Consider the following 14,463-nt stretch of genomic DNA (forward strand, 5'->3'; position numbering starts at 1 on the left):
GAGCCGCTCAAAGCGCTCGACGTGACGCTTTACGTGTTCCTGCGTTGCGATTAAACAAGCGTGTCTGATTCATGACGTCATCGGGTAATTAGATGCCTGACAGTTAACGTGTGTTAAACAGCTGCTGCAGATGTGACCGCTGGGTTTGACAGATTGCATTGATCAACAGTTCCAGGCTGCTTTTGTTGACTGGTTATCATGAAACTGGGCGGGGCTTTTTTAAACCACGTTCGGTGACGTAGAGTCAACTTGCAAGTCGAGACCGGAAGCTCCCCTCAAGGTGTGGCCAGGTGAACCCTGAAGCAGACGAGCCAGGAGGAAGTGACATTTAAGGCCACATCCAGGTAGCAGCTGTTGTTTACCTGTTGACGTGTCACGTGATTTCATTGCGTCACAATGACGTGGTTAAACTTTGAGACTTTTCCGAGACAAACACCGGCAGAGAGATTTGAAGCCCGCATTGGACTAAACCAACGAGTGCAGCTCTGCGGGGGGCGGAACCGGTTTACACCGTCATAAACGGAGCGTTACACCGGCGAGGAGCCGGAGTCACCGGATGGAACCGGCGGCTGTCGCCCCCCCCCCCCCTCTCCAGTAAAATGGTACGTTCCGCACAGCCAGTGGAGCGTGTGGAATAGTTTGAGTGACGCGGCGGCGGACACGGACTCGACAAGTTATTCAGGTTACCGGGGAGGCGAGGACGCGACTTCCGTCTCATCCAGGTGCGTCTCAGAGGTCTTTCCCTTCCCCCCCAGCTACGTGAGATTCTAGCAACGACAAATGTCTTTCAAAAGTACTTTTGTCCACTTACTTATTATGAGTATTGTGTTTATTCTCGCCGTTGTTTTTATTTCCGTTGTTTGTTTGTTGTTTGTAAACCACCGTCCAACCTCCTGTTTGTCCAATCTCAGAGGACTGCTTCAGTATTTGTAATCACACGTGGGGAACACAAAGAGGCTCCGGAGGGCTGGACTCAGAATGCAGCGGTGCATGAAGCCGCTGTTCCTGCTGCCAGAGCCAGGCGGGACGCTTTCAACTGGATCCACATGGGGGGGGGGCACAAAAGCAGCCAACAGGGCGGCGCCACTGATTCCTGCAGCAGCACAAGGGAAACAGCGACATCTGTAACGGTGACACGAAAACAAGTAGAAGAATCAGCCAAGCCGCCAACTTCTCAGGGGCGTCCCACCCGTCGGCTGGTTGATCTAAACGTCACCCCCGTCACTATCGTAAAGTGATCAATGAGGCTGACGCTGTTGGGGGGACGTTCGGCTGTGCAGCTGGTGTCCGGCCGCCATCGGGGGCAGAAAGGCCTCCGCCCCGGGTCGACGGCCGCCTCCCTCCGTGCTCGTGTGTAACGCCTGCCGTGCGCCTGCTGTTGATGTGTTTCTGTTCTCTTTACATTATTAATGCCGAAGACTCTTAGTGGTCAAAGAGGGGCCGGCCTCTCTACGGGCTGCAGGTCGAGTCCAGCAGCAAAGTGTGAGAACCGTTGAATGTCTCTCAGAACAAACGGCGTCAGCATGTAAACAGGAAGTGGCCTCGCCGCCTCGTTGCTGAACGTTTACGGGCCGTTCGGAACACGCGTCCGTGCTTCTTCTTTCCTTTTCTAACGCGCTTCCTCCAAACTCACAGCATCACAATCAGTGGTTGTGAAGCCTGACAGCTCTCTCTCTCTCTCTCTCTCTCTCTAAACTGCAGCCGGGCGTGCTGCCGCCTGCAAGGAGCGTTCAAATTCCAAGGAGACGACCCACAGCTCACCGACTGCCCCGCCCTTCCCTCTGCCCCGCCCCTCTCAGGTGCAGGAAGAAGCGCCATGGTGGGCGTGGAGCGCAGGTTTGAGCAGGCTCAGGCGTGACGACCGGATCGGAGGAAGAATGGCTCGGAGCGTTAACTTTGACCTGAGGCGCCCGATGGAAGACGGACCGGAGTGAGTGTTCCTGCTTGTGTCTGCTGACCGCGGCGCGGGAAGCCGCGTGTCCCGCCTTCATCGCGTCTTTTTTAAACCATGTAATCACCTTCTTCTTTATAAACTGCTTGTTTCTTCCCCCGTCTTCCTCTTCCTCTTCCACTTCCTCCGCTCTCGTGTGAAACCGTTTGGCTGCTGAGTCGGACGCGTTTTAGCCGTCCTCGGAGCGCCGTTTGTCTCCACAGCTCGTACAAGCTGTCTCTCTTTGCGTCCCTCCCCCAGGAGCCCGGTGGACGAGGAAGGTGTCCACGACTCGTTCAGCCAGCTGATAGCGGAGCAGACTCTGGGGGGGGGGCCGTCTGAAGGCCTGGAGCTGCAGCGCCTGCGGGAGGAGGACGAAGGTACGGCGTGACGGAGAGCGATCGAAGTCACGGTGCAGGGCGGGCTTCGTTGTTGTTGTTGTTACGAGACTGGACCGGTTCTTCACAGATGATGTGGCCTACCTGTCCGGCCAAAGGGGCGAGGAATGGGGGGGCGATGGGAGGCAGACGGACCCCCTCATCGCTGAACGCTGGTCCTCGGCGACCTTGAAGGTCCTGTCGTCCATGCCCAGTCGCACAATCGGTAAGTGCTGTTGTCATGAGACGCATGTTTGAACGTTCACGCTGGAGCCCCGCACTGATCGCCCCCCCCCCCCCCCCCCCCGTCAGGTCGCAGCAGGGGGGCCATCATCTCTCAGTACTACAACCGGACCATGCAGCTTCGGAGACGCAGGCAGAGCCGACCCGCCATCCGAGACTTCCCTCGCTCGTCCAGGCCGAGCATACGAGGCTACGGCATGGAGGCGGACACGATGGACGCGGAGGGCGCGGAGGGTAAGGGCAGAGGGGGGGGGGCGGGCTCATCCGCGTCGCGTCCCCTGCTTCTCATGTGAGCGACTCGGTGGGTTCCAGTGAGTAAGACGGAGCGCTTGGTGAACAACCTCCAGAACCTGTCGGCCAACGACAGGCTGCGGATGATCCGGGCCATGCCCCTGAGCGTGGGCGAGAAGAGCGAGCTCAGGTAGGTGGGGCCTCGGCGCCCACGGCGCTGCTTTAGACGCGTGGCGTCCGTTGCGTGAGCGTCCGGTCGCCTCCGTCTGCAGGAGATCAGCGCTACAGAAGGAGCGGCGCACACTGCCCGGCAGCAAGATCCCCTGCTGCAGCCGACTCAAGTATTACATCATCATCGTGAGTCCCGAGGAGCGGCCATCTTCCTCTTCCTCACACTGTTTGTAGGTAGTTTCAGTTTAAGCATACTGACCCCCCACCCCCCCAGGCTGTGAGGCAGAGCTGGTACAGCTGGCTGTCCTTCCTGAACTCCCTCCAGCTGTGGCAGGTCGCCCTCAAGAGAGTCGGCGGGCTCTTCGGCTCGGGCGTCCTCTCCTACTTCCTGTTCCTGAAGACCTTGCTCTTCTTCAACGGCTTCCTCTTCCTGGTGACGGGGGCGTTCTTGGTGTTGCCCCAGGCAGTGCACCCCCCGGCGCTGCCTGCGGGGCGACCCCCCTTCTATGGGCTGGAGCTCCTCACCGGGGCGGTGAGTTTTTACCTGTGGTGGGGGCCTCCCTGTGCTCTGATGTTTTTGTAGAAACTTTAAATCCAAGACGTTTAGCGTCCAGGTTTTGTGACATCACGGCTAGTCCCGCTTCACCGCAGCGCAGAGAAGCGGCCTGTTTGTAGTTGCCGTGACGACGCTGCACCTTCCTGCATGGCTCCGTCTCTCTTTCGCCTCAGGGCTTTTTCACAGACACGGTGATGTACTACGGACACTACTCCAACGCCGCGCTGCACGCAGGCTGCAGGGGCGCTCCTCCGGCGCAGAACGCATCTTCATCCAACCGAACCAGCGAATGCCTGTCGACGCGGCGGCCATACAACATGCCGCTGGCGTACTTCTTCACCATCGTGCTGGCGTTCTTCATCACGTGCATCGTCCTCGTTTACAGGTACGGCGTGGCGCTGGCGCACAGGCGGCTGGTTGAATGGGCCGGTACCGGAGGGAGGTTCTGATGGGTCGTTTCCCAACAGCATGTCAAAGTCGTTCGGCCAGAGCTTCCGCATCGGTAAGTCCCACGGCATGTTGGCCATGAAGGTCTTCTCCTCCTGGGACTTCAAGGTCATTAAGAAAACCTCTGTCAAGCTCCTGTCCGGGAACATCTGCACCCAGCTCAAGGTGGGCGTACCCCCCCCCCCCCCCAAACACACACACGCTTCAGATCACCTCCGTCAGGACTCGTGATCGATAGCATTCTTCTCCTCCTTTCTACCTTTCTCACTTACCTCTCCTCAACCCCCCCTCCCTCTCTCCCCAGGAGCTGTTGGCAGAAGTCAATCACAAGGACGTGAAGAACTCCGGCTGCCAGATGCTGTGGCGGCTGACGGTGCACGGCCTGGCCTGGGCTATCTGCATAGCGAGCACCGCGGCCTGCGTGCTCGGGATCTACTACTTTTCTGATCACATGCATCAGGTGAGGCCGAGCGAGTTCGGGCGGGGTAGAGGATAAACCTGTGAGCGTTGGATGTTCGGGAGCATCATCTGCTTCGTCCCCCCCCAACAGAACCTTCAGAAGAGTTCTCGCGGGGCTGTCCAGGACCCCTTGCTGAACGAGGCCAGCCTGCTGGCGCTCCCCGCCGTGGTGTCCCTCATCAACCTGCTGCTGCCCGGCCTGTTCAACCTGGCGGCCTGGATGGAGGACTACGACTCGCCCAGCGTACGCACGTACGTCGCCATCGGCAGGTAGGAACGGGGAGAAAAGACGGGCCTGTTTACCGGTCCGTCTACGGTCTAAACGGAACCGTCGTGGTGCTTCCTGTATTCATTGATTCACAGAGATCAGCCGGACGAGAAGACGACATGATCATTATGTAAGGGTTAGGGCCGATCGGGTCTGCGGGATCGGGAGCGGGATCGGGAGCGGGATCGGGCCACGCTTTCAGACCAGCGGTTTTGCTGTCTCTGTTTCAGAAACCTGATGTTGAAAGTCAGCGTCCTCGGAGTCCTGTGCTACCATTGGCTGGGCCGGGTGGCGGCCGACCCCGGGCTCATCGGGCTGAAGGTCAGACTGATGGTATCGTCTCCGCCTGGGGGGGGCACGCAGCTGTGTTGAGGAGCATCGACGCTCACTGGTTCTGGTTCTGCTGTGTTTCTATCCAGTGCTGGGAGAGCTTCGTCGGCCAGGAGCTTTATCGCTTCCTGCTCATGGACCTCTTCTTCACTCTCCTGGACACCTTGTTTGGGGAGTTCCTCTGGAGGTGAAAAGCCCCCGCCTTGTTTTCTGGGCGCGTTAGAATTCGGTTTAGACGTTAAACCACCTCATTGCCTCTTCTGTTGCTTGCAGGTTGTTCTCTAAGGGGGTGTTGAAGAGGAGGAGGAAGCCGGTGTTTGACATCGCCCGGAACGTCCTGGAGCTCATCTACGGACAGACGCTGGCCTGGTACTGAAGCCGCCGCTCAGACCTGCAGCAGGTTCTGTTCACTCCGTGCTTCCTGGCCATGACGGGGGCGGGGGGGGCTTTTTGCTTTTCAGGTTGGGCTTCCTCTTCACGCCTCTCCTGCCTGCGGTGCAGCTTCTCAAACTCTTGTTGCTCTTCTACGTTAAGAAGGTAAAAACTGAAATGATGGCGGGGGGGGGGGGGTCGGGAACGTTGAGGTCAAATGAAAATACCTGGACATGAACAGCCCCCGCTGAAATACTGGATCTGCCCTGGGTAGATTTTAATTTCCATTTAGACATTTTCCAGTTTCAGTGGCGTCGGACTTGCTCTTCCTCTGTGACTAATGAGAATGTTCTGACGGCGCTGACCTTTGACCCCAGCCTGTGTTCCCCCCCCAACAGAGCAGCGTGATGATGAACTGCCAGGCCCCCAGGAGACCCTACAGAGTCAGTCAGATGACCACCGTCTTCATCACTCTCCTCTGTTTCCCCTCTTTCCTCGGTGCTTCGGTGTGTGTTACATACACCATGTGGAGGTACACGCACAAGCACACGCACACGCACACACACACACACACTAGTCACTCTGCGTTCCCTGTGACAGCCTGTCCTCCCCCCACAGCATCACCCCATCCTCCTCCTGCGGCCCCTTCAGGGAGCTCAGAACCATGTTCCAGGCCGGGAAGCGCTGGGTGGAAGAACTCGAGAAGGGCAACCCCAACCTGTCGGTGCTGGCCAGGGCGCACTCCTACCTGGTGGAACACCCGTTCTTCTTGTTCGTTGCAGCAGGCATCTTTCTGTGAGCGCGCGCACACACACACACACGCACGCCGTTCTTTCATTCATGCGCCCTCTTTACTCCTCGTCAGGATCGTCATCTACTTCCACATTCAGGTGGTGGACGGCCAGAGGAAGATCATCAGCTTGCTGCAGGAGCAGATAGAAAATGTACGACCCCCCCCCCCCCCGATACACGCAGCTCCTCCATCGATTTATTTCATGTTCACCTTTCTCTCTTTACCCTCGTCTTCTCAGGAGGGAGAGGACAAGAAGTTTCTGATCACTCGCCTCCAGTCTATCCACGAGCGAAAACGAACCCCCCCTCGAAGACTCACAAGCCAGGTTGGCGCGCGTTTCTGTCTAAATGAGCTGATGCGCTGATCTTCCCTAAACTCCAGTCTGGTTTTTATTTTTGTCCTCCAGGTCTCCAGCTGCTGAGATGTCCTTAGTGGACAAGCCTCCTCTTCCTCCTCTTCCTCCTCAGAGTAGTGAAGATGAAATCTTTGAAGGAAAAACTTCAAATATTTTATATGTTTAGTTTTAGTGTAAATCGCAAAGGATTTTAATGATTTTAGCTTTTTTTATTATTATTCAGTTGGCATTCAAAGTCATGACGTTATATACAATTTAAAAAATGACCTGAGAAATCAGTCTCCTCTGCTAGAAGCACTTTTCATGACGATGTGAACAGCTTTCCTTCCTATTTGTGCCATTTTACGTTCATCATCTACGGGGGATTCCGATAAGACTGGAAGCCACGTCTCGAGTTTCCGTTTGTTTTAGGTTGTTTTAGGCATTTTCATATATATTTTGTTTTAAATTAAATTAATTTTGATCATATCGGCTTGTATTTGTCTTTATTAGTGTCTGTTGTAGACACGGCTACCCGGTGGCGCAGTGGTAAGCGCTGTTGTCATGGGTTCGAATCCGACTTGTGGCCTTTCGGGGAGGAGTTTGCATGTTCTACCCGTGTCTGCGTGGGTTCTCTCCGGGTTCCTCCCACCACCAAAAACATGCAGCTTGGGTGGATTGGTGATGCTAAATTGCACGTAGGTGTGAGTGTGTGTGTGGCTGATTGTCTGTCTCTGGTTTGCCCTGCGATGACCTGGCGGCTTGTCCAGGGTGTGCCCCGCCCCTTGCCCATTAACTGAGTTAGCTTGGCCTGCGACCCAGCGGTTGGAAAATGAATGAACGTTGTAGGCACTAATAAAAGCACAAGAAAATATCCACTGGTGCTATTAGCATTTAGCATGTTAGCATTGCAGTTTGTTTCCCTGCCACGATCATGCAAATGGGGGAAAGACCCGCTAAATGGTATATAACTAAGATATAAAATGTGTTTATTAGAACAGTAAGTATACAAGCACTTGAAGTCACAAGAATAAAGTAGTCTTAGTTGTTTTATTTCTTTATTGGTTAATGTTACCCATTAGATAAAAATAAAAACAAGAAAAAGCAGCGAATAAAAACTGCAGCACCATCATGGATTACTGATTTTGATGCTGTCAACTAACTGAACCAAATCCCCACAAACAGACTGGGGGGCGCCTTGGCATCAGCGTTTCCCATGGAAACCATTTCAGAGCAGCCTGACGGTCTGAGCCGCACATGATGTGCAGCGTGCACACGCCTGCACACGCCTGCACACGCCTGCACACGCCTGCACACGCCTGCATACGCCTGCATACGCCTGCATACGCCTGCACACGCCTGCACACGCCTGTATACGCCTGCACACGCCTGCACACGCCTGCATACGCCTGCATACGCCTGCATACGCCTGCACACGCCTGCACACGCCTGCACACGCCTGCATACGCCTGCATACGCCTGCACACGCCTGCACACGCCTGCACACGCCTGTATACGCCTGCACACGCCTGCACACGCCTGCACACGCCTGCACACGCCTGCACACGCCTGCACACGCCTGCACACGCCTGCACACGCCTGCACACGCCTGCATACGCCTGCACACGCCTGCACACGCCTGCACACGCCTGTATACGCCTGCACACGCCTGCACACGCCTGCACACGCCTGCACACGCCTGCACACGCCTGCACACGCCTGCACACGCCTGCCGCGCATCACGTTAATATCCACAGTATAAATTGGGTTATGTTTAAATAGTTTGTTCCACTCATCGAGTGTCTTTGAGCTGTGCTTGGAAGGCGATGCTTCTCGTCCTTCACTTGTCCTCCGGGTCACGGGTCAGGGTCAGGGTTAGGACTCAGGTCCCGTTATTGAGCATGCCCAGCAGCGTCCTGGCGTCCATGTCCTGCTGCTGGGCCATCTTCTGCACGTCGAAGCCCAAGAACTTGAGGAACTGGATCACGCTCATCTCCTGCCCCGTCAGGGGGTCGCGGATCGTCGGGCAGGAGGGGTTGCAGTGAGGCCAGGGGCAGTTGTCGATCAGGTGGAGGGGGCAGCCCCTCGCCGGCGACGACTTGTGCTTCTGGCGGCTGCGGCTGCCGTTGATGTGGTTGCTGTCCTGGAGGCTCCGGTCCCAGCAGTGGAGGGCCCGGGGCAGGGAGGTGCCCTTCACATGGATGTCCATCCAGTAGCTGCGGGGGGGGGGGGGGGGGACGACATTAGAATCATGTGACACTCTTTATACTTTTGTACATTTGATGAGGATGTTGAACAAGGAGCGGTTCATATGTTGGATGAAAACTCATCAGCGACCCCCGGTGGACAAAACGTGAAACTAACGTATGACTTACGTTCTTGTGATGAGTTCGTGTGACAGACAGGCCGGAGCAAACATCGCCCTGCCAACACACAATCATACGGTCAACGGAGCAGCTCCTGTGTGTGTGTGTGTGTGTGTGTGTGTGCGTGTGCTCCTACGGTACACCGTGCAGCGTGCTCCTGTGTGTGTGTGTGTGTGTGTGTGTGTGCGTGTGCTCTTACGGTACACCGTGCAGCGTGCTCCTGTGTGTGTGTGTGTGTGTGTGTGTGTGTGTGTGTGCGTGTGCTCCTACGGTACACCGTGCAGCGTGCTCCTGTGTGTGTGTGTGTGTGTGTGTGTGCGTGTGCTCCTACGGTACACCGTGCAGCGTGCTCCTGTGTGTGTGCGCGTGTGCTCTTACGGTACACCGTGCAGCGTGCTCCTGTGTGTGTGTGTGTGTGTGTGTGTGTGTGTGTGCGTGTGTGTGCGTGTGCTCTTACGGTACACCGTGCAGCGTGCTCCTGTGTGTGTGTGTGTGTGTGTGTGTGCGTGAGCTCTTACGGTACACCGTGCAGCGTGCTCCTCAGCTCCTGCCCCAGGCTCTGTATGTACCTCCACTGGCCCTCGTGAACGGGCTGCCCGGTCAGGTGCACGTTGTCCACGGTCAGCTGGGCCTCGTCAAACAGCCACTGCACCACGAACACCGGGCCTGCAGGAGGACAGGAAGGCTCTGGGGGTCAGACACCGCCCCCCTATAGGGTCAGCCTGGGCGTTCCCTCACTCACTCTTTAACGTGGGCTGAAGCTTATAGCCAAAAAAACAGTTCCACTCCTCTCCCACGTGAGCCTGTCTGCAGCTCTCCGGCACCAAGCTGCCCCAGTATCTGCCCGACGGAAACACGGATCAATGCAAAACCTGTTCTTTGAAATCCCCCATCAGTCCCCTCACCCCCCCCCCCCAGTCCCACCTGATGCCTCTCTTTATAGCCTCCGTGGGGGCACAGCTGATGGTATCCAGGCAGTCGGTAAACGTGTACTGCTTGTTGTCCAGGAACCATCCCGAGTCGGCCAGACCCCTGACCTGCACCCGCCTGTGGCCCTGAGACTCCAGCTGCTCTGCAACGCGGTCCACGTTCAGCAGGACGCCTGTCCCGCCAGCGCTGGTGACAGAGGAGGCGTCCACAGGGTGAAACCGGGAGAGTAACCATGGGAGGACGCACGGCAGCCGGCTACACACCTGCTCCCCGCCAGAAGCAGAACCCGGGCCTTGTCCAGACCTTCAGTCAGCAGCTCGTTCACCACCTCCTTCAGGATCAGAGAGCCCATGAAGGCGTAGTCGCCTGGACACAAAACGGGAAGAAATGGATCTGGAAATGAGATAAACTCCACCCCACAAGACGTGACCCCATGTCTCACTCTGGTCCGTTTTGGGAGCGGCTCCGCTCCACACGTCACTGGAGCAGTATGGGACGAACCTGCAGGAGGAAGAGGAACAGCAGATCAAATCTCACTCATCGAATGCACCAGCGGGTCCAATCACAACAATGTTCTCATCCGTTCCTTTCCTCCAAGGTCCTTACACCATGTTGGCGTTCCACCAGTGACGGTTCTCCTCCGGTTGGGGGGAGAGAATTCCTGTTCCTGTGAAACAAAGACGGGATGGAGGGATAAATATTCAGAAGAAATCCTTTCAGAGACGACGGGATTGCTGATTGGTTGGTCTCGAACTTGAGTTCACTTCAAAACCGGAAATGAAATGACGCGCCTGGTACCTGTTCTGCTTGGCGGCCACTTGGTGGAGCTCATGAGTCGCCTCGTCGTCTCATACCTGGTGTCACATGTCTGCTTGTTGAAACAGTACCATCCACCTGACGCGCGCGCACACACACGCACACACGCGTTAACAGAGAGCTGCGTTTCAGCTCATGGCGCGTTATTGGGGTTCATCCTCACCTTCTAGGAAGAGCAGCCACCTCTTGCTGCCTTTGGACTCCTTAATGTAGTACCTGCGTGAGAACACCAGACATGTTAGACGCGCGCGCGTGCACGCATAACATCCACACGCCGAGGCATACTTAAACAACACAAGCTCCTCTGGAGGAATGTTTGATCCTGACATGAAAGCTTTGGCTCTGATCGTCTCTGCAGGAGTCCGTTTACAGGCTCTCAGCTGACAGCAGACACACGCACACACACACACACACACACACACACACACACACACACACACACACACACACACACACACACACGCACCCGAGTGTGTCAGACTTGAATCCTCCCGATAGAATAATGATGATCGCCGCTGCACAGTGAACTTTTCCGCAGTAACTTGTTCACCTTCTAACACTTTCACTCAAAATAAAAGCGTTTTTTTTTTCTGACTTTCCACTTGATGTTCTCATCACGCCGATACTCTCGCTCTCTCGTTCTTGCGCCCTCTGATCAGGTCCTTTGAACGCAAATTGCACGCTATTGCCAGTCAAGGTGTTCGCTTACCCTGCGGGTGACCCGTCATTGCAAGTCACGGACGCGTTCTCCAGAAAGCGCAGCGCCATGTCTTGAGGGAGCTGCTGCGCGGCGCACGGATACAGCGACTGAGCCAAGCTCTTTATCTGCACCATGAAGTTGTCCATGTTTCCCTCGACAGCCGTGAAGTCCAACGGGAAGCTCTCTGCCGCTTGCGTCTGCGCGCGTCCGCCGTGCGGTGCGCCCAGGTGGAAGAGGAGCAGCAGGAGGCAGGAGCGCGCCGAGCTTCTCCCCAACGCGCGGCTCTGCATGTCTGGCTCTTATTGGTGAACCTCTGTGGAGAGTGCGCAGCGGATCAGAACGCAGCAACGCATGCCCAACGAGCCGCGGCGGAAGTGAGAAGCGCTTTGAAACCGGACGGGCTCGTCATGGAAACTCTCGTTAAAGGTGAAAGCAGGTTACGGTTCTTCATGGTGACGTCAGAGGGAACTGGTTGAAGTCCCGCAAAGGGCTTCATCTGTGAACTGAAGCGGGCCCAGTCCGAGACCCGTCGGCTCTGATGGCACTTTATTTGAGCCCCCCCGCCCCCTTCCAGCCCCCCCCCCCCCCTGTCCGGCGTGCTTCTCACTCCTGCGGGCCAATCGTTACTGACACTCCACGCTGGGCGTCGGTCACGCCGAGAGCGCGCTCACGTCTGGCACGCCCCGTCAGAAGGTTCACTCACTCGTGCAGTCGGCTCCTTTTGATGTCGTGACATCACATCACGCTGCCTTTGAAGTGTCTGATTGGATGTGGTGTGTGAGAGGAAAAGGTTGAAACGGCTGTGGGTCACAACATGCATGGGACAGTGAGACAGTCCTGAGAGACATGGTCCTCTGAGACACGGTCCACAGAGACGTGGTCCTCTGAGACGCGGTCCTCTGAGACACGGTCCACAGAGACACGGTCCTCTGAGACGCGGTCCACAGAGACGCGGTCCTCTGAGACGCAGCCCTCAGAGACACGGCCCTCTGAGACACGGCCCTCTGAGACACGGTCCACAGAGACGGTCCACAGAGACACGGCCCTCAGAGACGGTCCTCTGAGACACGGTCCTCTGAGGCAGGGTCCTCTGAGGCACGGTCCACAGAGACACGGCCCTCAGAGACGGTCCTCTGAGACGGCCCTCAGAGACGCGGCCCTCAGAGACGCGGTCCTCTGAGACGCGGCCCTCAGAGACACGGTCCTCTGAGACACGGTCCACAGAGACGGTCCACAGAGACACGGCCCTCAGAGACGGTCCTCTGAGACACGGTCCTCTGAGGCACGGTCCACAGAGACACGGTCCTCTGAGACATGGTCCTGAGACACGCTTCCATGTTCGCGTTCTGTGGGTATCTCTATTTTTTTTTTCTTCTTCTGCTATTCTTGTATGAGTTAGTTACACACTCACACACAGACACACACACACACAGACACACACACACCTACCCACACACACACACAGACACACACACACCTACCCACACTCACACACAGACACACACACACAGACACACACACACCTACCCACACTCACACACAGACACACACACACACACAGACACACACACACACACACAGATATGCCTCCATCAAGGCCCAAAATTCAATTAAAGTGAAGCGTAATTCAAACTGCAGTTTTAAATTCCCGGGACGTGACCGGAAAAAAAAAAAAACAAAAACACTCTCCAAGCAAGTTTCAATGAAAATGCATCACGTATAGTTTTGATTCTCTCCTCATCGTCACCGTAGCAACAGTTCTATCAGGGTACTTTCAGCAGATGCTTTTTCTTCCTGCTGCAGCCTTTAAATCTGGTTAAGTTCCTGCCTTTTCTGAGTTCATCACAGCCTCGTCATGTTTCACATGGTCTGTCTTTCCCACCTTCCCGTTCCTTTCATTTGAGCCCAGCCAGGATTTAGAGCAGCTCTTCCAACTACAGGATGTGAAGGCCATGAAACGCGAAGAAAACTCACCTCATCGTGTCGGCTCTTCCTCACGTCTGTCCATTGTTGATGCAAGGAGCTTTCTGTTGCCTGTTTTCATTAGCAGTTTTAATATTTTAGCTAATTGCTCGTGAACTATTTTGTTTTAATTGATGCCTCAAACCCTTGACTCCCGGCACAGATGTCTTCGTGTTCCTTTACTCCCTCCAGACAGGTCTTCACTTTCCAGCCTCCTGAGTGAGGAAGGAAATTGATTGTTTGTTTGTTTATTCAGACAGTGGCAATTTCCCCCCCGAACTGAGAACTGGATTCTGGATTCTTTGGCCCCATATGTCCCTCAAACAGTTGCTCAGTCAGCTCAGCTGTATGTCTTCTGCAGCCCCAAAGTCGCACCTCTCTATCTGTTGGCACCGCACACACACACACACACACACACATACACACACACACACACACACTCACACACACACACTCACGCTTATTAATAAATTCATCACGTAGGTCAGTAGGACAGATGCGTTTCACATTTTGAAGCCCTGGATGGTCAACCACAGGACGCTGTCAGTGGCATGCAGAGGAGAACATAAAATGATGCTCTGGGTCGGAGATGTCATGGAAGCAAACGTTCCCAGAGGAACCCACATACAGTCAACAAGTCTCCAAGTTAAGCTAATTTTTCAGGAGCTAATCCATTATGACGTCTGTTCTGCACCATTGCACTCGCCTAACCCTAACCCCATCCCTCTTAATTGTAAGGGTTCATGCACTGAAACTGGACTGCATGCCTCTCTAAGCCATTGTCAACAAGCTCTAGTATAAAATTATCCATTTGAGTAAGGCAGTTTGCAGACAGAATTTTTTTTTTTTAACTGCAGTTCAAATTTGAGTTTTTTTTCCAACTATATTTGTTGCCTCGGTTGCCAATATGTTTGCATCTATTTCTGTCAAGCCAAAGATTAGGACAAGAACAATATGCACCTTATAAACAAGTTTTTAATTTAAACATCTGATTTTCTGCATCCATTTGTTAAACTGACAAGGAACCTTTTATTTTAACTTTTAGACTCAAATATGATTATTTACCAAATAAAATCAAATAAACAAATACTCCAAAGATTAAGAAAATTAGTTACATTTTACATGATTTTCATCTGGGGTCAAAGAGAAATTTAGGAAAACGACAGCACATGATTAAT

At 54.8% G+C, this 14,463-nt stretch overlaps 2 protein-coding genes across 2 annotated transcripts; one reads left to right on the forward strand and one right to left on the reverse strand.

The window, feature by feature from the left end:
* The first annotated feature begins 701 nt into the window (after positions 1-701).
* On the forward strand, positions 702-7,000 carry tmc6b (transmembrane channel-like 6b). Its single transcript, XM_068750709.1, has 21 exons — positions 702-722; positions 1,702-1,930; positions 2,192-2,310; positions 2,399-2,533; positions 2,620-2,784; positions 2,863-2,971; positions 3,054-3,138; positions 3,227-3,484; positions 3,682-3,893; positions 3,976-4,120; positions 4,260-4,415; positions 4,506-4,684; positions 4,913-5,003; positions 5,102-5,199; positions 5,286-5,381; positions 5,474-5,549; positions 5,783-5,916; positions 6,003-6,179; positions 6,250-6,328; positions 6,416-6,502; positions 6,584-7,000. The coding sequence occupies exons 2-21, from the start codon at positions 1,878-1,880 to the stop codon at positions 6,596-6,598; spliced, it is 2,469 nt and encodes an 822-aa protein (XP_068606810.1). The 5' UTR covers positions 702-722; positions 1,702-1,877; the 3' UTR covers positions 6,599-7,000.
* Positions 7,001-8,393: 1,393 nt separating this feature from the next.
* notum1b (notum, palmitoleoyl-protein carboxylesterase b) lies at positions 8,394-11,613 on the reverse strand. Its single transcript, XM_068751111.1, has 11 exons — positions 11,333-11,613; positions 10,787-10,839; positions 10,606-10,701; positions 10,414-10,474; positions 10,250-10,308; positions 10,071-10,173; positions 9,802-9,993; positions 9,620-9,717; positions 9,396-9,543; positions 8,887-8,934; positions 8,394-8,727 (listed from the first exon to the last, which is right to left on the reverse strand). Exons 1-11 carry the CDS (start codon positions 11,611-11,613, stop codon positions 8,394-8,396), a joined length of 1,473 nt encoding a protein of 490 aa, XP_068607212.1.
* Between the last annotated feature and the right edge of the window lie 2,850 nt (positions 11,614-14,463).

The sequence above is a fragment of the Brachionichthys hirsutus genome, chromosome 17, assembly GCF_040956055.1.
Source record: "Brachionichthys hirsutus isolate HB-005 chromosome 17, CSIRO-AGI_Bhir_v1, whole genome shotgun sequence".
NCBI lineage: Eukaryota > Metazoa > Chordata > Actinopteri > Lophiiformes > Brachionichthyidae > Brachionichthys > Brachionichthys hirsutus.